Source organism: Symphalangus syndactylus, chromosome 16 (assembly GCF_028878055.3).
Source record: "Symphalangus syndactylus isolate Jambi chromosome 16, NHGRI_mSymSyn1-v2.1_pri, whole genome shotgun sequence".
Taxonomy (NCBI): domain Eukaryota; kingdom Metazoa; phylum Chordata; class Mammalia; order Primates; family Hylobatidae; genus Symphalangus; species Symphalangus syndactylus.
The window spans coordinates 92,011,661-92,036,829 of NC_072438.2; the positions used below are offsets into that span (position 1 = coordinate 92,011,661).

Genomic DNA, 25,169 nt, shown 5'->3' on the forward strand with positions numbered 1-25,169 from the left:
CCACCACACCAGGCTAATTTTGTATTTTTAGTAGAGGGGAGTTTCTCCATGTTGGTCAGGCTAGTCTCGAACTCCCAACCTCAGGTGATCCACCCGCCTCGGCCTCCCAAAGTGCTGGGATTACAGGCGTGAGCCACTGCGCCCGGCCCAATTACAGTATTTTTTAAAGAAATAAGATGCTATAGCTTTCCATCAATGGAGAGATGACCAGACAACAAAGCTGCCTTGCACACTTGAATGCTGTGGCTAGAAAGTTCTAAAAATATGACCAGTAACAGTCACTTGCAAAGTGGTGGCACCCCGGCTGTGGTCTCACTCTTGAGGACTGCCATGGGTCCTGGACTGTGGGAAATGCGTGGTTCCTTCGCTTCTCCCACTGCGGCCTAGCTGGCCGGGGTCTGTCTACCTTTAACCGATGGTGGGCTTTTCCAGGATAGAAAAATTCATTTTTGTTTGCTCAACACATTTCATCCTGGTGGGTAGGGGGCATGAATTTTTAAAAGGCTTGCTGCAAAATGAATGGCACTCACAGTGGCTGTGGGCTAGTAACAGAGAGCGGGTCTAAGACTTGGGTGTCCTAACCTCAGTCTAATGTACTTCCTACCACCTGGCAGGCTTGGTGTGATGGTTAGTTTTTTTTTTTTTTTTTTGAGATGGAGTCTCGCTCTGTCACCCAGGCTGGAGTGCAGTGGCGCGATATCTGCTCACTGCAAGCTCCACCTCCCGGGTTCACGCCATTCTCCTGCCTCAGCCTCCCGAGTAGCTGGGACTACAGGCGCCCGCCACCACGCCCGGCTAATTTTTTGTATTTTTAGTAGAGATGGGGTTTCACCGCATTACCCAGGATGGTCTCGATCTCCTGACCTTGTGATCCACCCGCCTTGGCCTCCCAAAGTGCTGGGATTACAGGCGTGAGCCACCGTGCCCAGCCGATGGTTAGTTTTAGTTTTCTAGTTAGTTTAGTTTTCTAGTTAGTTTAGTTTTCTTGGCTCTGCTAGAATACCAAGTGATTTAATCAAACATGGGTCTAAGTGTTGCCCCGAAGGTATTTTGCAGCTGTGATTAACATCTATAATCAGTTGACTCTAAGTCAAGGAGATTACCCTTCATAGTGTGGGTCGGTCTCGCCCAATTAGTTGAGGGCATTAAGAGCAAAGACCAAGGTTTCCTAGAAACAAAGAAATTCCGCCTCAAGACTGCAGCATCTACTTACTGCTGCCTGAGTTTCCAGCCTTCGAGCCTACCACACCAATTTCAGACTCACCAACCCCCCAAACCACACAGCCAATTCCTTAAAATAAATCTCTTGATAACCACATCCTATTGGTTGACTGATAGGTCCCCTTACACATTCTCCCTGACACTAGTCACTCCCTTAATAAATCTCCCCAGGCCACCCACTGCCCCCAAAATGTTGCAAAGTTAAACTTCAACTCAACTTGATGAAATCTGCATAAATTTCAACGTTGTAGTATAGAAATTAATATGGAATTGCTGTTCAATTAATCTTGGTCCAATCTCACTCCCACATACTGTTAAAAATCATTGAGGGGCCAGGCACAGTGGCTCACACCTGTAATCCTAGCACTTTGGAGGCCGAGGAGGGCAGATCTCCTGACGTCAGGGGTTTGAGACCAGCCTGGCCAACACATGGTGAAACCCCACCTCCACTAAAAACACACAAAAAATTAGCTGGGCGTGGTGGCGGGCACCTGTAATCCCAACTACTCAGGAGGCTGAGTCAGGAGAATCGCTTCAACCTGGGAGGCAGAGGTTGCAGTGAGCCGAGATCGCACCACCGCACTCCAGCCTGATGAACACAGCGAGACTCCATTTCAAAAAAAAAAAAAAAAAATCATTGAGGATTTCAAGTCCCATTAGTCATATCTCCACCAGCAAAGCAACGTGGAGAACTAGGGCAATTACCTAGTCTGTGAGCTTATCGGGGACCGGACCTGACAGACGCTTCTTCATTTATATCCCATGCAGACCCAGGTGTCTGACATGTGATGGCTGATCAATGTGTGCTGAACTGAGGAAGGTCGGGTCCCCAGCCATTGCCCTGGCCTGCCAGCCCACAGTGGCCTCACGGCTCTGGCAGACCCAGCTCACCTGAGCTTGCCTGGTAAGGATCTTAATTCTGTGACACATTAAAGAATAGCCATATTAGAAGAGTGGTAATTATTTGGAACTGGATATCAGGATGGAACTCATTAGCTAGAGTACAATTTATAAACTGACTAAAATGAAAAGGGGGCAGTAAAAGTGTCATTGCAAAAAATAGATGACACATTAAACCTTAATTAATTGCATGTCACTTAAAAAAGGAAAACTACAAAATTAAAATCTTAATGAACACTGCCTGAGACATTTTTCAAATGCTAATGGAAAACCAGAGGAAGATCTGTCCAAAGTTTTGGACTCTTCGTCCTGATGTTCACCTATCTTTTCAAAATGATCTCAGAAAATACAAACACTCTAAGGAACAAAGGCCATTGAGCCCTAGAATCAGAGTCATGCTATCAATTAGGGATCTGCTGCCTCAGGAAGTGACTGTAAAGGGTTATATTCATGACATGAACACAGTAATTAAGTTATAAAAGATAAGTACCGATTATTAACATTTTATACAAATACCTTCCAGAGAATACAGAGGATTTCTGAAATGCCACTGTATCCATCTTCTCGCGAGCAGACCCCCCAGCATCCTCACCTCCCACCCAGTGTTGTTTTGCCCAGGGCTCAACCATGTGGACAAAAGTGGAGCTGCCGCCCATGGGTCCACTCGCTGCCTTGTTGAGTGCTTTAAGTCTACACAAAATCCTTTATTTCACTTGAGGCAGCAACATCCTCAGTTCTTGGCAATGCATCACGATCAGTCTAACCCAGGACTTCTGAACCTCAGCACTATTGACATATTAGGCCAGGTAATTATTTGGTGTGGGCTGTCCTGTGCATTGGAGAACATTTAACAGCATCCCTGATCTCTACCTTCTTCTAGATGCCAGTAGCACTCCGCCAGCTCTGACAACCAAAAATGTCTCCACACATGGCCAAATGTCCCCTGGGGCAACATTACCTCCAGCTGAGAATCACTAGTCAAATGTAACAGCTGCAGTCCTGTTCCCCATTCTTCCAGCCTCCCTTACAGCTAAAAGTAGCCAAGCAACCCAGCACTGATGACTGAGCCCTAAAGAGGGTTTTGCCTCCTGACGAGAGGGACCAGCATGGTTGGTGCTGCTGCAGCTTCCTGTCTGAAACACAGATTGGGTGATTCTCGTGGAATCAAGAGGTGACAGATCAACAGGCTAAGGGGAGCCAAATGGACAGGAGGAAGCCACTGGGGTCTATGTTGTCCTCATGGAGTCCAGGGCCAGCTCTGGAGGGTGACTGCCAACCTCAGACTTCCAGGGAGCTGAGAAATGCGGCCTGTTTTCTTTAACCCGCTGTCTAGTCAGGATTTCTGTTACTTGCAGCCAAAAACATTCCAGACAGGTGGTAATGGGAAAAAATCTATACTTTCCATTACTCATCCTCAAGAAGGCTTTCTCTGGGAGCCATGGCCAGGCCCAGGACTAGCAGGAGGTGGGTGGAGCGTGAAGCCCTTAATGTGTCACTTCCTTTCCTGTTTCTCCACCAGCCCCCACCCATCCCCATGTTATCCACCCTACAAACTCCAGCTCAGGTCTCCCTCTTGCCAGGGGCCTTTCCTGGCCACAGGTGACCACTGTGGACCAGCCCTCACTGCCTCCCCTTGCGCCACCTCCAGCCTGTATCTTGGGTGTTGTGGGTATAATCGGGATGACAAATCTGGATGCAAGGTCCCAAGAAAGAGCTTGTGTTCCAGCCCAGCAGGGAGGACAAGCCACCCCCGCCACATAGCAGGTGGGAAGTGTGCTCAAAGTTCTCATCTCCCCTCAAAGAGGGACTGGAGTTGGGAAGTAAACTTCCCAACATCTCTGCAATATATTTTCCTCCTATTGGAGGGTGAAGGGGGTCTGAGTCCCAGCTGCCCACAAGGGGAACCTGCTCACTGGTGGACATTTCTTAGCTTCCATTCTCCCCAACCTCACTTGCTGCCCCCTCACTCCTCTTCCTGGGGCCACTGTCCCGCAAAACTACCTGCCCCCAAGTCCTTGTCTCGAGGTTTGCTTTTCAGGTGACACAGAATGCTTGACTTTTCATCCTTTCTCTGGCTAATGACTTCAAGCAATTCTACATGGCAAATTCACACTTCATAGGAAATTTAAGTTTTCCTTATAAACAGAAAGAAACCTCTATATGGTTGGAAATCATCTGGCTTTCCAGAAAGAGGTATCAGGGCTTCCCTGAGGCAAGAGCAACCCTCTGACCCACAGTGGGAGCATCTCTGATCTCTGTTCCTCGCCGTCCTTTAAATCCACTTTGCTCCTTGGAATCACAGGAAGATTTGAGGTTATTGCTGCTTGTGTTTGCTTCCTGAAGGCTGTGGCAGTTACACCACACTTCAGGTCTAAAAGTGAGCTGCCTTAAGCAAGCCTGGAACTTGCCAACCTCCATAAATTCTGCCTCTCTTCACAAAAAAATCACATCCTCGATCCGCTTCTCAGAGCCACCTATTTAAAAAGACCTGTCACTGTGGGCATTAATATTGCAGTGAATTACCAAGGTTCTGCAACCCCCGTGTGATGCTCTGCAGCAGAGCCTGCGTTACTCCTCACAAAGCCAAAACAAAGATGCAATCGATCAGTCTCTCAGAACCCAGTTATACTTTTTATTACAATCTGAAGTGTCAATCTAAAAGAAAGGCTCTGGCTATTAGTTTCTTTAAATGGTTTATTTTTTTCTTAATATCACATATTTAAATGGAAAGAATAAGACTTAAAATATTTGTGCGAATTTTAGAAATATATCAACATCTGTCCTTATTGCTGTCCACTAATCCTGGGGAAGCAATTCAACACTTTTTTTTTTTAATTCTTACCCATCTACTGTAAAAGGAAAATAAAACCCACTTTTCTTGGGAGAACTGTAAGCTTAGTAGTAATAGTAGAAGATGAAAATATTCCATAAGTTCTACATTACAACCAAAGCTTAAGAGGGCAGCTCAAAAGCTCCCTAAACAAGATGTCACTTTTCTTGTTTTTTGTTTTTTGTTTTTTTTTTTGAGACAGAGTCTCACTCTGTTGCCTAGGCTGGAATGCAGTGGCATGATATCGGCTCACTGCAACCTCTGCCTCCTAGGTTCAAGCGATTCTCTTGCCTCAGCCTCCCGAGTAGCTGGGATTACAGGCTTGTGCTACCATGCCCGGCTAAATGTTTTTTGTATTTTCAGTAGAGGCGGGATTTCACCACGTTGGCCAGGCTGGTCTCGAACTCCTGTCCTCAGGTGATCCACCCGTCTCAGCCTCTCACAGTGCTGAGATTACAGACCTGAGCCACCGTGCCAGGCCAAGATGTCACACTTTTATTTGAGGGAGGAATACAGAACAAGCAAGGAAGAGTACACAGAGGGGAAAATGTCTCTTCTCACTTTGTATATCCTTTCCCATTTAAATTATTTATATCAGTGGTTCTCAATGGGAAGCAATTTTCCCCCCAAACTGGGAGACTTTTAGCAACATCTAGAGACATTTTTGGTTGTCACAACTGAGGAGGTGCTACCGTCATCTTGTGGGTAGAGGCCAGGGATGCCACTAAAAATCCTACAATTTGAAAGACAGCCCCCACAACAAAGCATTATCTGGCTCTGCACGTCAGTAGTGCTGAAATTAAGAACCCCCCTGGCCAGGTGCAGTGGCTCACACCTGTAATCCCAGCACTTTGGGAGGATGAGGCAGGCAGATAACAAGGTCAGGAGTTTGAGACCAGCCTGGCCAATATGGAGAAACCCTGTCTCTACCAAAAATACAAAAATTAGCTGGGTGTGGTGGTACATGCCTGTAGTCCCAGCTACTTGGGAGGCTGAAGCAAGAGAATCGCTTGAACCTGGGAGGCAGAGATTGCAGTGAACCGAGATCGCACCACTGCACTCCACCCTGGGCGACAGGGTGAGACTCCATCTCAAAAAAAAAAAGCAAAAAACAAAAACCCTGAGGTAGGGGCTTACTACCCTCATTAAGAAAGTTTAAGTATCTCATTCACAAGATATTTTTCTAAGGGAAAAACAAACCATATTTTTTCATTCACTTAACAGATAACTATTGAACACATAAACTCACCAATAATGATAATAACAACAGTAACAATAATCAGAACCAACACGTCCGAAGGCTTCTCCAAGCCCAGCATGCACCCGAGGGCTGTTCTGTTGTGAACTTGCTCAATTCGCATCCTGCCTTCCTGCAGTGGGTGCTATCATTAGCCTCATTTTATAGAAGAAGAAACTGGGGCCCAGAGAGGTGAGTGACAGGCTGCAGGTGTAGAGATGGGAAGTGGAGAAGATGAATTTGAAACTGGGTCCTGGCTCCTGGACTGTTTCTGTTCAGCTCCCTGCTCTGTACCTCGTACAGGACAGGGAGAGACTCACTAGAGGATCCCACAGACAATAATCTGTGGATTGTTCTAGACTGTGATGGGGGATGGGCTTGCAAAGCGCAGAATAGGGGAGGGAGAGTCTCAAATCTAATGCCAAATTTGTATCCAAATAACTGATGGGGGAAGAGCAATGTCAGCAGCAAACCCACTGCCCGCAGACTCATCGTTCCAAGAGATGTGCAAGGTGTTTCTGGAATCCTTTAAATGCTGTCACACATGCCTGAAACCCCCAGGAGACCCAGGGAAGAAAGCACGGCAGTCAAAAGGAGTGATTAGAGGGGAACTGACCTAAAAAAGGTTTGCAGTTCAAATTAATTCAATGGGAAAGTGCACTGATGTGACTGACATCATAAATGTTCAGTTGAAAAAGTCAATTACCAAACATCTACACTCAATTATAACTAGATCCAGAAATAGTAAAAGTGTCTAAAGCTCCCGCCAAACACAAAAGCATCACACAATCACCATTTAATTAGTAGGAACCATTTCTCATTGATAAGGGCAGGCAGGGCCGAAACTCTGTTGAAACTGATATCTCGTTTTTTTTAAATGAAACTATCATCTCTGAATCAAAAGTACAATCGATGGGACTCATTTTTAATCATGATTTTTTTTATTTCCAAGAAAGTTTTCATCTTTGAAGCCTCTATTCTCATTCACTGAACTTATTTTTCTTATAGCATCTCCTAAGACTAAAGAATCCCCTAAGGTTAAAGCAGAAAGAAAAATAAATCTGAAGCAATTGTGAATCCTGTAACTCCAGACTGATCTCGAGAAAAACAACAGACAGGCTCAGACTGGGCGGTGCTGCACAGTGGTTGGAATCGAGACTGTCCTGTCATGGGCAACAGGTTATGACAGAAACTTCACAGACCCAAGAAGACTGGGGCGGGGCGCGGTGGCTCACACCTGTAATCCCAGCACTTTGGGAGGCTAAGGCGGGTAGATCACGGGACGTCAGGAGTTCAAGATCAACCTGGCCAACATGGTGAAACCCTGTCTACTAAAAATACAAAAATTAGCTGTGCGTGGTGGCAGGTGCCTGTAATCCCAACTACTCTGGAGGGTGAGGCAGGAGAATCGCTCGAACCCGGGAGGTGGAGGTTGCAGTGAGCCGAGATAGCGCCATTGCACTCCAGCCTGGGCGACAGAGTGAGACTGTCTCAAAAAAAGAAGAAGAAGAAGGAGACCAAGAAGGAGGAGAAGGAGGAGGAGAAGGAGGAGGAGGAGGAGGAGGAGGAGGAGGAGGAGGAGGAGGAGGAGGAGGAGGAGGAGGAGGAAGAGGAAGAAGAAGAAGAAGAAGAAGAAGAAGAAGAAGAAGAAGAAGAAGAAGAAGAAGAAGAAGAAGAAGAAGAAGACGACGACGACGACGAGTGGCAACAACTAAGAAGAAGACAACTAAATGTGGGAGCCCAGCAGGGGTCCTGGAACAGAAAAGTGACATTAGTGGAAGCACTGATGCCTGGGAAAACTCTGATGCTACCCTCAGGATAACCAAGACAGGGGTGGTGCTGTGGTCTGAATGTTGATGACCCTCCAAAATTCCTATGCTGGAACTTCAGACCCACTGAGATGGTATTAAGAGGTGAGGCCTTTAGGGGGTGATTAGATCATGAGGGCTGTGCCCTCCTGAATCAAACTAGTGCCTTATGAAAGAGGTTTTGAGGGTACCTCGGTGTCCCCTCTGCCATGAGAGGAGACAGTAAGAAGGAATGGGCATCAGCAGACATCGAACCTGCCAGCACCTTGATCTTGGACTTCTCAGTCTCCCCAAGTGTGAGCAATAAATCTAGTTTATAAATTACCCAGGTGAGGTATTTTGTTATAGCAGCAGAACAACTAAGACAGAGAGGAAATCCACTTCTTTAGGAACTTGCAGCGCCCAGCAGGACTGGCTGAACCCAGTGCCAAGAACAAAAATAAAGAGAAATGAAAATAACAGAATTAAGTAATGGTGAAAGCAGCACCGCACATTCACTGAGATGTCAGCTGCTAACTGAATCTAACACGACATGTGCTTGACACATATTTTCTCATTTAATTCTCAAAATAACCCGATGAGGTTGCACAAAGGATGATCATTGATTCTATTTCAGAGTGAAGAAAAGAGTTAAAGCTATCAGTTGTGTGGCATTTAGCTTAGCAGCTCATTGAAGCTGGATAGCCTTTAGGAGTGTATAAAGTATTGTCATATTTTAGCCTCAGGGAGGTGAGGGAGAAAGAGGTCATTACTCCCATTTCACAGATGGGAACAGGAAAGTGCGTCCTCCAAGATGGCGCAAAAGACAAAGGGGGAATGATCCAGGTTGATAGCCTGAGAATTTTCCACTCTATGACACATCACAGAAAATGGAAATTGCCACACACTCAGCATGCAATACCACATTGCCTCCTAACGTCACCACGCAACTCCGCATCACCCCCTAACGTCACCACGCAACTCCACATCATCCCCTAACGTCACCACGCAACTCCGCATCACCCGCTAACGTCACCACGCAACTCCGCGTCACCACGCAACTCCGCCTCATCACGCAACTCCGCATCACCCGCTAACGTCACCACGCAACTCCGCATCACCCGCTAACGTCACCATGCAACTCCACATCACCTCCTAACGTTACCACGCAACTCCGCACTGCCTCTTAACGTTACCATGTAACTCCGGATCGCCTCCTAACATTACCGTGCAACTCCATGTTACCTCCTAATGTTACCATGCAACATGTCACCTCCTAACGTTACCATGCAACTCCACATCGCCTTCTAACGTTACCATGCTACACGTCGCCTCCTAACGTCACCATGCAACTCCACGTCACCTCCCAACGTTACCATGCAACTCCACATCACATCCCAACATTAACATGCAACTCCACATCGCCTCCTAACGTTACTATGCAATGCCACCCACCAGCAAGCAGGGACCTAGGATGGCCTGGGCCGTTCCCACCATCCCTACGCCCACCTTCAACAGCACAGTCTTGCATTTACAGCCAAGAGATCACCCCTTTCTGAGGAGGAACAGATATGGACAGGGCTTGGGTTGTAGAATGGGTGGGCAGGAGGAAAACAGCAGGTGAGGGAAGGTGCCACCCACTGCAAAGCTCAGCAGGGATCAGGAAGGGGCGTCCTGAAGGGAACCAATGCTGTGGCTTCTCTCCATGATCCTGAAAGCATTTGCGTTTGGCTTTTTTAAAAACTCAGATAATTACAGAAGTATATGTCAGTGAAGAAACTATTATTTATTGCAGCAACTAGGCATTGTTTCTATGGGAGTGATTAATCTCAAAACATATTCCACAAAGGAGCAACTCTGGTGTCCCAGGGCCCCCGGAAGCTGCACAGGGCAGGTGGACGTACCTGCTAGCATCAGGGCCCCCGGAAGCTGCACAGGGCAGGTGGACGTACCTGCTAGCATCAGGGCTCGGATGCAGTCCGTTCGACCCTGCATGGCGGCTTTCATCAGGGCGGTGAACCCGAACGCGTTCCTCCTTTCAAGGTCAAGACCGGGGAAATAGTTCAACAAGTAGTTAGTGATGATAGCGTGCCCTGTAAAGAGAAGCGTACATGTGTATTGGTTCCCACTTCCACCAAATGTGCTGGTTCCAGCCAGGCCTTCCCAGAGAGAAAAAGAAACACCGCGTCAGCCCTGGGGCAGCCGGTCTGCTGTGAGTTTTTCTCGGACCCCGAGACAGAATTCTCCTGGAGCCCAAGAAACAGAGGAAAGCAGAAGGCGCCGCCCTGGCTGCAGCGCTGCCGTTTTGGGTTCTTGCAGGTCCCCTACCACAAAGCACTCGAGGGAGGGGCTGTCCCATCACACTGTTGGGGGTGGATGTGGGGGGCAGGGACGCTGTGGGCAGGTAGGGAGCGCAGCCTCAGACAGCCAATGCGGGCAGGAAGCCTCAACTCCCAGCAGGAGACGCCCGTGCAAACAGATGCAAAGCTGCAAATGAGCTTCAGAACCACTTCCAAGTGCTCCAGAGCTGCAGGGAGGAAAAAGTCACCATCACAGCAATAGGACAGTGCCAATTCACACTGGCACCCTCTGTTCCCACCCAGACGCAGGAGTCTCTCTCTCCACCCGTACCCGCCACCTCCCCTCCCCCCGCCGCCGTGTGTGTGTGTGTGTGTGTGTGTGTGTGTGTGTGTGTGTGTGTGTCTCTCTCTCTCTCTCTAACTACCTACCTACCTCCACACACATCCCACAGCGTGTCGCAGGCAAGGCCCTCAGCTATAAAGCAAAGCAGGTAAGGAGATTTCTCAGAGAACACAGATTTCTCCCCTTTCTCACCTTGCACCTCCAAAAAGGACCTAACTTTCTGCTCATTCCCAGGCGCACCGTGGTGCTCTCAGTTAATGGTGGATAAACAGAACATCACAGCAACAGTGCTGTTTCCAGGATTCACCCATGGAAAACCAAAATGGAGCAGGAGAGCATCCTCTTGGGTCAACTGTCCATGCCGCCTGATGCCTGCTAGCCCATAAGTCCTTGTGTGAGTACACCTCCCCCTCCCCTACTTCAGTGCCCTGGAACAGGGTCCGTCCCAGCCTTGGCACAGTCGGCACAGGGGGCCGCATGACTCTTGGTTGTGGGGACTGCCCTGTGCACTGCAGGACGCTGGGCAGATCCCTGGTCTCTACCCGTTAGATGCCAGTAGCAACCACCCCCACTCCCGCATAGATTGTGACAACCAAAACTGTGTCCAGACACCACCAAACCGCCATCAGTGAGGCAAGAACACCCCAGGTGAGAACCACTGTCCCCAAAGCTCAGACTTCACTCCTTCGTGACCAACCACACCTGGTGGAAAGAGCTTCCTTCCTCTCTCCCTCCGCTGCACCCTCCCCTTAGCTGCCACCTCCATCCAGGCCCCTGCTGTTGAGGTCTGAAACCCTTGGGAATATGAGCAATCTGCCCGAGTCTCTCCTCCTGAACCCCACGGGAGGTGCTGGGTACCCAGTTCCTATCCTTTTTATTTAAGAGACGGAGTCTCTCTCCGTCACTCACACTGGAGTGCAGGGGCATGGTCATAGCTCACTGCAGTGTGGGCCTCCTGGGCTCAAGATCCTCCGTCTCCCAAGCAACTGGGCTCATGGGCGAGCATCATCATGCCCAGCTAATTAAAAAAAAAAAAAATTTTGTTTTGTAGAGATGGGCTCTCCCAATGTTGCCGAGACTGGTCTCAAACTCATGCATTCAAGCAGTTCTCCTGCCTCAGCCTCCCAAAGTGCTGGGATTCCAGGCGTGGGCCACTGTGCCTGGCCACAGTCCCCATTCTCATGCACTGATGATACAGTGCTCAGAAATCCCCACTTACGCATTCCAACTCAAGCGTGTTCCTTTCAGGCCCCACTGTCGCAGCTGCAGGGGCCTCGTGGACATTTCTATGCACTCTCTCCTTAGCTTGGCATCACCTCTCCCCAGGAACCCCTGAATCATGGAGAAGCCGGGCCCTGGGCCCAGAATCCCCACAGGCATCTGGTTTGCACAGAAACTTCCAATGGGTGGCACTGCCTGAGATTTGGGATGGGAGAGAGGTGGCAAGGACATTACTCTGGGGTCAGGCAGGCATGAAACCTGAGGGGCCTCCCCAGCCCAGCCCACCTCTGCAGACAGAATACTACGTGAGCATGAGGCTGCAGCAGCTTCCAGGATTCTCTGCTGCGGCTGAGATTTCCAGTAGGCAGCGCTGGGAGCCCTTGGCCTCTGCTCCCCCAGCCCCTTCAGTTCAGCAAATCAAATATGAAACCCTCTGATATATCAAGTGGCTTCTGTCTCCCCAGCCACACCCCGAGGGATAGTACTGCCGGGGCTGGAACCCAGTTTCCTCCTTTGAGGGCCACTCCAGGCTGCTGCCCCACCAGTATGAAATCCTGTGGGTTTGCTCTTCATCAATCCAAGTGAAGAAGGAACAGGCAACCAAAATCAGGGGTGAACTCTCCTGAGGAGCAAGCTCACCATTGACCTCAGCCCATCTCCTGAGCTCTCCACAAATGTGAAAAGGGGAACCATGTATCTTTTTGAAAAGGAAGCCCTGATGAGTCTAACAGTGTTCAGGTTATAAGCATGAAACAAACGGCACGATCCCCTCACTGCGTGACTCACAGCCAGTCGCTGGTGCTTTTTTGAGTCATTTACACCACATTGCCTTCCCTCATCCTTTACTATGTGCGGGGCGGGGCTAAAGCCAGCTGTCAGGTACCCAGAGCTGCTGAATTACTCTCAACTGGGCGGTGTGGGAAGGTGGGGAAATCCTTTGATCTCAGTTTGGTTTATGGTCCAGTTAAATGCTTGGCGGCACCTGTCAGATTTAGCCAGGGCCATAGTAAAATGAATTGCAATTCGTTTGGAGCCATTTCTTTAAACTGTGAAATAGCGTGTCCATCACAATCTTCTGCAGGATGTTCCTTTGCACTGATATATCCTCAGCGCTTTGAACAGGTGGAAAGAGGAAAAATTGAAAGTCCACAGAGCAAACTGCCCATTATACAGATCTGTTCTGCATATTATGTTGAGTCCAGAAAAACCAGCATGCAGCCAACTTGTTCTGACTACAGGCCTGAGCTTTCGATGATCCAAGAAATCACGCCCTGCTTCCCACGGGTTTTCCCAGGATGGCAGAATAATACTTCTCATCACACAGATGACCCCATTCAATGGAAATCAAAGGTGGACCCAATACTTCTAAGAATGTATAAGTATTAACCTTTCTTCTTTAAAAACCATGATGAGTAACCAAAGGGAGCTTTCCTTTTCTTTACATATATGAGACACACAGCCTTCCTTGCACGAGGGAACCCAAACACACACCATACTGAAATCTAGTTTGAGGCCAGGCGCAGTGGCTCACTCCTGTAATCCCAGCACTTTGGGAGGCCAAGACAGGCAGATGACTTGAGACCAGGAGTTCGAGACCGGCCTGGGCAACACAGTGAAACCCTGTCTCTACTACAAACACAAAAATTAGCTGGGTGTGCTGGTGCATGCCTATATTCTCAGCTACTCAGGAGGTTGAGGCAGGAGAATTGCTTGAACCCAGGAGGTGGAGGTTGCAGTGAGCTGAGATCACACTACTGAACTCCAGCCTAGGTGACAAGAGTGAGACCCTGTCTCAAAAAAAATAAAAAATAAAAAAAATCTAGTTTGAGCCCAGTTCAACTTGGACATTATGGAATCGGACTTGGTTCCTGAAATCCTCAGAGAAGCCCTTTTAAAGGGTTGGTTCACCTAGAGAACCCCAGAACACCCCCTCTCCCCCAATAAGCCCTACGCTGCTTAAGAGAAGGTCACAAATGACCCAGGGAGGAAGTGAATTTGAATGAAATCACGTCACAGGGACACGTGTAGACAATGAGCTCAGTACTGAAGAGAGCTAGCTCTGAGAACAGCCAGGTTCAAGGCCCAGGCCTGCCACTCAGAATCTGGGTGGCTTTTGGAAGTCAGCTTTTCCATATCTGTAAAATGAGGGATAATATCAACCTCCCATTTGTGAAAATTACAGGAGACAATATGTGTAAAAGGTGCCCAGTAGAATAGAAAAATCTGGAAGAAAAATTCTGAGTAATCCAGGCAGGCACTCCACTCTCAAGGGGTAGAATGTGTTCCCCTCTCCTTAACCCGCGGGCTGTGTGCACTGACTTCCCATGAAAGACTGTTACATGGAAACGGCGGAGGAGGGAGAGAACCTCCCCGTGGAGAAACCTGCTAACATGACCTCAGCCAGGTGACCAAGGCCAATATCATCAGCGATGGTCGGGTTGGTAGCGCGTCTCCTGATGCCATGTGCTGAGAACGGCCCTTTATCGGGGGTCTTCCTCCAAAAACTCGTTAACTCCAGTCTCATCACAAGAAAAGCATCAGACATGTCCAAATTAAGGAACATTCTACAATGTACCCGACCAGTCCCCCTCAAAACTGTCAAAGTCATGAAAAACAAGAGAAGTCTGAGAAACTCACAGCCAAGAGGAGCCTGAGCCGCGAGTGCTAAATGCCACATGCGATCCTGCAACAGAAAAAGGAAATCCAGGAAACGCTGAGGAAATCTGAATAAAGAATGGACTTCAGTTAATAATGGTGAATTGACACAGGTCCATTCATTGTGTCCAACGCATTACGGACATCAGATCTTAACAACAGAGGGAACCGGTGTGAGGCACACAGGCATTCTCTGTACAGTGTTTGCAGTTTCTCTGTAAGCATAAACTATTCTCAAATCAAAAGTTTATTTTAAAAAAAGAGGAGATAGGCCTGGCACGGTGGCGCATGCTTGTAATCCCAGCACTCTGGGAGGCCGAGGCGGGTGGATCATGTGGCCAAGAGATCAAACCGTCCTGGCCAACATGGTGAAACCCCATCTCTACTAAAAATACAAAAATTAGCTGGGCGTGGTGGTGGGCGCCTGTAGTCCCAGTTACTCCGGAGGCTGAGGCAGGAGAATCGCTTGAACCCAGGAGGTGGAGGTTGCGGTGAGCCAAGATCGCACCACTGCACTCCAACCTGGTGACAGAGCAGGACCCCATCTCAAAAAAAAAAAAAAAAGGAGGAGAACTGGCTGGGCATGGTGGCTCACGCCTGTAATCCTAGCACTTTGGGAGGAGGAGGGGGGCGGATCACCTGAGGTCAGGAGTTCAAGACCAGCCTGGCCAACATGGGGAAACCCCATCTCTACTAAAAATACAAAAATTAGCTGGGAGTGGTGGCGGGTGCCTGTAATCCCAGCTACTCAGGAGGCTGAGGCAGGAGAATCACTTGAACCCAGGAGGTGGAGGTTGCAGTGAGCAGAGATCATGCCACTGTACTCCAGCCTGGGCAACAGAGCAAGACACTGTCTCAAAATAAATCATAAATAAAAATAAAAATAAAAATAAAAAAGGGGAAACTAGCACAGAGCCGTTCAAAACGAGTGCAAGGTCAGGAGGATGATTCACAGCAGGCTGTGCGGCCTGGTGTGGGGCCTCTCCACCCTGGACCTGAGGCTCTCCCAGTGGTGGGGAGCTCACCAGGAGGCCATGGGAGCATTCAGGAGGCAGAGATGGAGCCCTGCCCCCAACCCCGGGCAGGAGGAGGGAGAGGGGTGCTTGATTCAGAGAGCTCCTAAATGAGTGGATGGACAGGTCTGTGGTATGCAAAAGAGGAAAGCTGGAAATGACGCCTGGCCCCGCCGCACCCCTGGTTCCGCTCTGCATGGATGCCAAGGTGCCTTCGTTGGGAGACACAGAGAGGTGGACACCCACGCCACCCGGGCCCGACCGGCTTCTCGGCCTGGCCCAGCAGTGCTCCTGTGCTTCCTGGTTGACTCTTCCCCAGGCCCCTTCGGGAAAATGTTAAACTTTTCACATGGAAGTCACCGACCTCACGCAAACCCCTCTCCTGGATGACTCATCTTCAAGTTCACAGAGGGAACAGAAACCACCAGAAGGGAAGTCCCTCGGCTTTCCCCCATCGTCCCCCACGCTGCCAACATTCACGGGCCTCCGAGAAAGAAAAGTGCAATCCTGAGTCCTCCAACGGACTGAACCGACCCCCTCCTGGCCAAGGGGACCCCAGAGAACCCTTGAAAACTGAGTCCCGGCTACGACAGGATGGAAGGGCAATGCGCCTCGTTACACCCATTCCTTGCTAACTACCGTGAGGCTTTCTCTCCTAAGTCTAAACAGAAACCAGCCCATTCTAAAGACCCCTCCACTGATATAAACCAACTGCCTGATGCGGCCCCACCCTTCCGCAGTTTGGACGAAACAACCAACCAGCATTCTGTCCTCATGAGAGACACTGGCCCGTGGCTTCGGAGTGGGTCCGGCCGGTCCACGGAGGACGCGCAGTGAGGGTTTTCATGTCCTCTGCTTCACCTTTTGAGGTCAGGGCCTGAAAACTCCACCCTCAGATCATGCTAACGCTGTCGCTTTTTGAACACAGGTCCCAGGGAGAGGCACGGAGCTCGACTGCACATGTGCGTGTTTCTCCTCTCATCGACATTCAATGCTTCCCCCACAGCTTGTGGAATACGTGTATTGAGCCACCTCGTTCAGCATGCATTGTTCTTCTGTCTTGTTTTTCTGCCCCTGGAAGGGTCTGTTTCTGGCTTCTGGCCAGTGGCGCTGCTTGCCTGCCACAATGGCCACCCTGCAGGCTGCAACCCTTTATGAGAAGCCCTTCTTTCCAAGTTTATGAACCTTGTCAGTCCTCAGTTCACATTTCCTATTGAAAACGCAGGGGATTCTCCTCTTGCTGAACCCTGCTCCTCCCCTCCTCTGCTTGACAGCCACTCCCTGCCTACTGCTGTGGAATATTTATCAGATCCCTCCTGTTTCTCGTCAACCTCTCCTTCCTTGCAGACCCACTTCCCTCAGAATGCTGTTGGGGCTCAGAAAGAAATACCCCACAGTGAAGGCCTCAGAAGCAAAGGTTTCTCTCTGCCCTCCTGCCCTCCCATCTCTCAGTCCCTTCTTCCCTGAGGCCAGCCATCCAAACTGGAATCCCTCTTCCCCAAGGCAGATCCTTGAAACCAGAACCCCCTTTCCCTAAAGCCAGCCATAAAACCTAAAAATACTGCCCTAACATAAAGAAATTATCTGACCTGCCATGTCTGACTGTAGGTCATAAGACCCCCATTCCAGGGAGGGTCATTCCCAGAAGGAAGGAGTGCTGCTCAGAGAAACCTGGAAGAACCGAGGAGACAGGCAGGCCTGTGGGGTTTCCCTACTCAGTCTATTAGCATTATATTTCTTCTTCTTCTTTTTTTTGACACAGTCTCACTCTGTCACCCAGGCTGGAGTGCAGTGGTGCGATCTCGGCTCACTGCAACCTCTGTCTCCTGGGTTCAAGCCATTCTCCTGACTCAGCCTCCCAAAGTGCTGGGATTATAGGCATGAGCCACCGCGCCTGGCCTGTCCAACTATATTTCTACATAACTGTCCACACTTTGTTGAACCTAAGCAGAAAAATGGAAAATTCCTCCTGCATTTTTGGGTCTTCATTCTGAAGGCTCCCATGTACGCATGTTAAGTACTTTTGTATGCCTCTTCTCTTATTCACCTGCCTTTTGCAAGTTGATTTCAGTGAACCTTCAGAAGGCCCTTAGTTCCTACAATGCACTAATGGCCCATATTCTTCACACTGCCCTCTGTTAAGTAACTTCCCAGTTCTCTGTCTAGTGGAACCTTGGCCGATGGGATGTTTGCAGGCGTGATGGAAGCAGAAGGTTGAAATGCACTTATCCAGACTTTCATGCATGTTTGTGCCTCAGCTGTCTCCCCAGGAAGAACATGCCCAGGCTGGCTCGCTGCTCCCAGGAAGAGGATGAGTAATGCACGCAGCAGAGCTGCCCCAGCCGAAGTGCCTAAGAACAGGTCCCCAACTTGCCCACAGACCTGAGCAAGGACAGTTTAGATCAACAGATCCCCAGCCCATCCACAGATGCATAAGCAATAAAAACATCCCAGAGCATGGGAGTTGTTTGTTACACAGCAATAACTAGCTGACATGCATGCTCAAGGGTCTCTCATCTTAAAAGCATATGTGCCTCACAGCAACCCCTGTGGGCCTGTCTTCATGTTCCCGCCAGCCTCCATCAACCATTCAACTCCGCTTCAGTCTTCCAGACCCATCTACTCTCACTCTTGCTACCGACACTCTCTGACTTTGCTGAAACCACCCCCAGCAGTCCCCAGTGACCTTCTTACAATGAGACTCAATGGTGATTTGTCAGTTCTCATCACACTCAACATCTCCCCAGCATTTCCCATTCACTCCTCTCTTTCATCCTTTCTGAAACACGCTCTTTCCATGGACATGCAGATGCTCACCCTTCTGATTTTCCGCCTTCTCAATGTTCTGAGCTCCTGTTCTCTCCTTCCTGAAATGCTGCTGTTCCTCAGCTGCCTGCTAAGCCCCCGCCTTAGCTCATACTCTCTCCTTTGGTGATCTTATACACTCCTGTGGATCCAATTTTCAGCTCTAAAGCTTCCACATCAACTCTCTCCAGTTCTATCTCTTTTCTTCAGTTTTTTACCTGAGTATCTGTCTACTGAGTATTTCATCATGGGTATCCTACAAACTCAATGCATCAAACCCAAAACATCTTTCCTCCGAAGCTGCTCCTCTCCCACATCCCTTATTCAGTGATGAACACCACCAGTCACCCCATCACCCAAGCCAGATGGCTGGACTCAGTCTCAAGCCCTCCACATCCTCCCTCACCCAAGCAATCACCACATTCTGCCAACTGCACCTCTGACATCACTTGAACCCGGGAGTTTGAGACCAGCATGGGCAGCATGGCAAGACCTCATCTCTACAAAAAAAATTTAAAATTTCCTAAAGCTGCCCTTGTTTCTCCATCCCTGACCTGGGCTACCACATCCCCGTGGGGCCACAGCTCCCGTCCTGACTAGCCTCCTTGGTCCCACTTCTGCCCCCATTCATTCTCCACACCAGTAGCATGGTGATACCAGCAGGGGCCTCTGACCATCCCCACTACTCATCTGAAACTCTCCATGGGCTCTGCTCTTTAGATGAGGTCTCAACTCTTCAATGGGTTGGTTTTTACCTCTTCACCCTCAGCTCTCACCGCCAATGCCCTCCCAATCCACTTCATGGTCACACAGCCAGCTTTCCATGTAATTCACCCACGAGCCACACTTCCTCTAATCTAGTGGCCTCTGCACAAGGAGTCCCTCTGCCTGGAATATTCTGCCTCCTCTTTTTACCTGGTGACCTGATGAGCCATCCCTTCCAACACCAGGTCTTCCCTGGTACCCCTTGACCCACAGTGTCTCATCGTCCACGTTCCCATGCACAGGTGGGTTCCCACAGCCGCCACAGCCCTCGTTATCCAGCTCACAAGCTTAAAACTTCCAAGTGACTGCATGCTCTGGGGTGCTCAATAAATATGCATTAGATGAAAAGGCTGAAACATTCCTACTTCTCCTTTGGGAAAAGTTTATTTATTGAAAGTATCAGGGTGGGCAAGGTGGCTCATGCCTGTAATCCCAGCAGAGAGGCCAAGGCCAGAAGAGGCCAGGGAGGCTGAGGCTAGAGGATCACTTGAGCCTGGGAGTTAGATACAAGCCTGGGCAACATGGCAAGATCCCATCTCAAAAAATAAAAATTAGCTGGGCTGGCCGGGCGCAATGGTTCACGCCTGTAATCCCAGCACTTTGGGAGGCCGAACTGGGTGGATCACCTGAGATCAGGAGTTCAAGACCAGCCTGGCCAACATGGTGAAACCCCATCTCTACTAAAAATACAAAAAATTGGCCGGGCATGGTGGCAGGCACCTGTAATCTCAGCTACTCGGGAGGCTGAGGCAGGAGAATCACTTGAACCCGGGAGGCGGAGATTGCAGTGAGCCAAGATCACATCATTGCACTCCAGCCTGGGCAACAAGAGCAAAACTCCATCTAAAAAAAAAAAAAACAGGCAATAAACACAAACTGCTCTAAAAATGGGAAAATGTTACAGAATTGGGTTGTCTAAGATTGACTGACTCAAGGCACTCAAACTGCAGTTCTCCAGACCAGGCCAGTAGAGGGGGCTGTCAGCCTTGGAAATATGACATCATACCAGCCACGCAGCCTGAACAGACTCCAGGAATTCTTAGCATAAGGCATTTACCATGCAGATGGAGGGGCAGGGTTAGTAGGAGAGGGCAGCATCCCTGCTCTTTGCAGGGCAGGCAGGGGTCTGAAGGAGGAGCCAGGCAAGCCCCAAGCTGGCTGAGGAGCCCTCCTGGCTGCCCAGTGGGCAGGGGTGTGGCACTGCCATGGCCAATCAGAAGAGCTGAGGAAAGCTCACAGGAAAAGATAAGGCAATGCTGGGAAACCGAGACTTGCCAAGTTCTACTCTCTTATTTGAAACGGTATAAATTGAGAAAAAAGGAAGCACTTCAAAACAACATGAACATCACAATGAGATCACACTAAGATCGTGATCATGTGCACTGCTAATAAAGTAAGATAAATAACATGAGGAGGCGTTGTTCCTGGGTTCTGACCAAGTCATAAATTCTCCTCTGAACTGGGACTCTCCCTGATTCAGCTCAGGAACCACAGCTACGCCTGAGAATCCCTCCCATTCCGTCCCCGTCCCTGGGCAGCATCCTGCCAGGCTGGCTCTCAGCACACAGCCTTCAGAATTTTACAATTAAATGCAAGAAATAACAAGTTGCAAACACACATCAGAGGTTCCTTATACCCAAAACAAGCTTCACGGGCTCTACCCCATCACCAGCTCAAAGAGACCCCTGGGGTTTCCTCACTTCACCACGTCCATGCTATTCTGTTAAAGCACAAGGAAACAGAAATAAACACACAATTCTATCCATGGCACTTCTTATTCATTTCTTTGGTTATCTTACTTTTTGTTAGCGAAGCAGTGGTGAAAGTTGAAATGACTGGCTAAATGAGATTTAGGGATTACATGAGGATTTATTTTCATACGTTCTCTCCACTTGCAGACCTAGTACAGATTTGGCTGTATTTTTATTGTGCATTAAATAGCCGAGGAAATTAGACTCAAAAGGCAGATGAAGGCATTTGCATCCGAATTTGTACTCATAAATGCTGTGTCCTCCAGTAACCCAGAGCGCCCAACTCTCAGACAACCAACCCAGTTGCCATAGCAAATAATATAAACATATGGGTGCTTTAAGATTGCGCTTCACAATGCTGATTCTGCTTAGTGTGACTGCTGTCTACACAAGCCATCCTCCGTCACTGTTTGGCTTGGGCTTGTGACGCAAGCCCTGGTTGGTGAGATGGCAATGACACTCTGCTGGAGCCTTCTGGAAATGTTTTCTTGTCTTATAAAAGGAAATGCCGACAGGGACTTGCTCCTCTTCGTTGATGTCCCTGAGTGTTGCAACGTGGCGCTTCTAGCAGCTGGGGCCACCTCGGGACCGTGAAGGAAAAAGCGAAAGTATTTCTGAGAAGTGGCTCTAGGTCCCAGCATCACCCAGCTACTCAGTGAAGCAACGCTGCAACATCACCTGCAGCTGTCTTGTGTTGCAAGAGAAGGCAGTGTCCTTGTGGTTGAAGCCAAAAGCATCCAAACAGGTACTAGGCTCAAAAGAGAGCTGGGGAAATACAACTGAAAACCAGAGTTTTGGTTCATTTTGAGTAGGGAAATACTGAAAAGACTGATCTCAGCCAGGGCTGGCAAGAACACTCTTGGATACTCAGGCGAAAGGAGAAATCGCCACGGCTTTCTAAACGCCGCTTGGCAGCTGCGTACACTTAAACCAGGCACAGCCCTTGCTGAAGCAATTCTGTTCTAAGAGTGTGTCTGCACATTGCTTCTCCTCTTCCTTGCCCTGCTTTCAGCCTAGGAAGGTGACCTGCACCAACAGCACCTGCCCAGTTTCTGCCCCAGTGAGGTTTCTGGGTTGGCTCAGCAGGGGACTAGGGTGGAAGGAGCGGGATATCTGGCCCTGCCTCCCACTCCAGCCCCTGGCTGGCATTCTAGGCCGAGCCTGCCTCTCAGGTTCCAGCTTCTTGGCCTGGGTCACTCTTTGCAGAGCCCCTCCCCTTAATCCTTTCAGTGTTGGTTCCCTTAACTCTACCCTTCTCCCCGTAATTGACAGGCCCTCATCAACTCCTCTGTTCAGCTCTCTGAGCACACCTGTCGCTCAACATGCTTCCTGCCGGGACCCTAACATGCTCTCCTCAGAGATGCACCCCAGACCCAAGGACTTCACTACAGCCTTGCTGCCGTTGGTTAACTCAAAAGCCCACCTGTGCAGTAACTGGGACAGTTAAGTATACCACGGTTCATGCACTTTACACAATATCCTCTTTTCAAACAAATACTTAAGAAGCAAGTACTTCATGTCCAAGGACTGGCCTAAGAGCCGGGTCCACCACAGTGAGTGAAAGCCAGTCATAATGCAGCCTCTCAAACTCGAAGTCTTGGTGGGGAACCGGGTATGAGCCACACATCCCATGCAGGAAGGTAGGGCTACGAGCGCCCGGCCGGGCTCAGGGACACCGACGCAGCAGGAGCTTCTAGATTAATTACTAAGTGAACAAAACCACTAAAAACACAATCTCAACAGAACTCGCCTAGTCATGTGAATAAAAAGCGCACATCCACACGTGTGTGTTTGGGAAGGACTGAATGATGTCTGAAGAGGTGACTGCTAAGTGCGGATAAGGGAGCTGCACTATTTGGAAGACCGAGGAGGGATCTTTTTCTTCCTTCCTGATAATACTTTTGTAGTCATTTTTGGCTGTAAGCACATCTGCATGGACAACTTTTGAAATTAATAAATCATCAAATAAAACTGGTTATGAAATTGATTAAAATGGGACATCACTTGCTTGGGCCTAAACAGCCTCTTGGGCAAAACAGCACAGGAAAGTCGTGAACAGATGCTCACCTGCTTTCCTCATTTTCACTTTAATTCCGTGATGCCTCTGTGTCTGACATCTCTCCCAGGGTCTGTGACTCTGCTGGTCTTCAGTGCCCACTGAGGGGGTCCTTTGCCGTCATCAGGCATAAAAACCTCAAAGCTCTCCATCCTCAACGTGGGGTCCCTGGGCCAGCGGCACCAGCCTCACCGGGAAACCTGTTGATCTGCTCATTCTTGGGCCCCACCCCAGGCCTATTCAAAGAAAGACTCCAGGGGCAGGGCCTGGCAATGTGTGTTTCCACTAGATCTGTGTTAATGCTCACATGAGCCAGCCCAGGTGATGCTGACGCCGGAGGTGCAAGGTTGGGAGCCAGTGTCTAAGGCAATTATGCCCATGGGGACAGGGGCAGCCCCTGGAGGTTCAGAAAGAAATTAGGGAAAATCTCTTCGGCACATTGAGGCAATTAAGACACACACAAGGAAGTTTTTAATCTGTGTTTGTTTAAATGGTGTAAAGTCCCTCTCCCCTCTGCCTCCCTATGCAACCTCAACAATTCAGTCCCAAAGCCTCAGGCAGCAGCCTAGGTTGGGTGTCCAGGGATCAGAGCCCAGGCCAGAGGGTGGGCGCACACAGTGGCGGCCACAGAGAGCTCAAGCAAATCAGTAATAGGGGAAGATAACAAAAGCCAGTAAAAAAGAAGAAAAAAAGGCCAGGACTGGCGGCTCTCGCCTGTAATTCCAGCACTTTGGGAGGCCAAGGTGGGTGGATCATTTGAGGTCAGGAGTTTGAAACCAGTCTGGCCTACATGGTGAAACCCTACCTCTGCTGAAAATACAAAAAGTAGCTGGGCATGGTGACTGGTGCCTATAATCCCAGCTACTCGGGAGGCTGAGGCAAGAGAATCACTTGAACCTGGGAAGTGGAGGTTGCAGAGAGCTGAGATCACGCCACCGCACCCCAGCCTGGGCGATAGAGCAAGACTCATACTCAAAAAAAAAAAAAAAAGAAAGAAAGAAAGAAAGAAAGAAAGAAAGAAAGAAAGAAAGAAAGAAAACAAGAAGAAAAAATACATTATAATAATAATTTTATTTAAAAGGCAGAGTAAACCCATCTAGGCATCAAATCATTCACAACAGTTATCTCCAGAGAGCAGACTGAAGAGAGGGCTGACAGTGAGGTGGAAGAGATAGTCACCTGTAATTTCCTTGCTCACGTGGGGTTATTTTCCCCCAAAACACTGTGTATTGTATTTTAAAATCAGCCTCCAAGAACATCAGCCAGGCCAAGTGGAGGACACAGGGTAACGGCTGAGGCCTCTGCCCACCTCCTCCTGTCCACCCAGGCGGGTTTCCAGCTGTGACACTGCCCTCAGGATAGCCCAGAGCCTGGTACACACCCTGGCCACCTGATCCTGCTACCTGACTTGGACTCCAGCTCTGTCTGGCAGCACGGCTCCCCCTGGGCGGGCCAGCTCCCAAGAGAGCTGAGAACACAGGAATCTTCGCTCCTACCCAGCTTCCCACCTGCCAGTCTGAATGTTTCTGTTCTCCGAAATTCCTGTGCGAAAATCCTGCCTCCAGGACGACACTACAGCGGGTGGCTTTGGGAGGTGATTAGGTCCTGAGAGAGGGGTCCTCGTAGTGGGATTAGTGCCTTCACAAAAGAGGCCCCACAGAGCTGCTTATTTCCTTATCGCAGCCTGAGCAGGTGAAGATACGATCTGTGACCAAAGGCAACAGAGAGAAGCCAGGAGTGTGACTAGAACCATCGAGGGACACCACCCAATTTCTGTTCCTTAAGGAAAATGGCAGGGACAGGCCTCTGTTGATGGGGAGGATGGGGTATTACACCTAATTCAGTGAACCCTGAAAAATTCTGGCAACGCCCCACAGATAGAAGGGCAGAAAAGGAGAGGTGGTCTATGGGGATGCTTTGAGACCCTCTGATGCCATTTTTCAACACCCCAGGCACATGAGGCCAGGGAGGGCACTAAGCTCCCGGTGCCACCTTCCCCCTGAGGTGCCACCAGGCAAAGGGTGGGGGCTCCCCTTGGTTGGTACAGGCTCCCATGCCACACTCAACTTGGAAGTAAAACTACACATCCCAGGAGGGGAGTGGCTGCGTGGCCTGCACCTGGCCACGAGTTCTTCCCACCATGCCCCAGGTTGCTGGGCGCTGAGCCTGGAAAGCAGCCGGAGCCCTTTCCTTCTTCCTTTGCCAGAGCGCCCTCCGATCTCCAAGAGCACCTGTGGCATCCTTGACTTAAATAAACCATAGAAGGATGAGCGCAGTCCCTGCAG

General features: G+C 49.4%; 1 protein-coding gene across 2 annotated transcripts in view; it reads right to left on the reverse strand.

Annotated features, from left to right (window-relative positions):
• Positions 1-25,169, reverse strand: part of ANKRD33B (ankyrin repeat domain 33B) — a 94,154-nt gene that overhangs the window by 9,136 nt on the left and 59,849 nt on the right. Inside the window, exon 3 of one of the 2 annotated variants that reach the window (XM_055246300.2) lies at positions 9,928-10,068. The exons of the other annotated variant lie outside the window; for it this stretch is intronic. Coding sequence (XP_055102275.1) covers positions 9,928-10,068 — 141 coding nt within the window. The remainder of the gene's footprint in view (positions 1-9,927; positions 10,069-25,169) is intronic. 2 annotated transcript variants of the gene reach the window in all.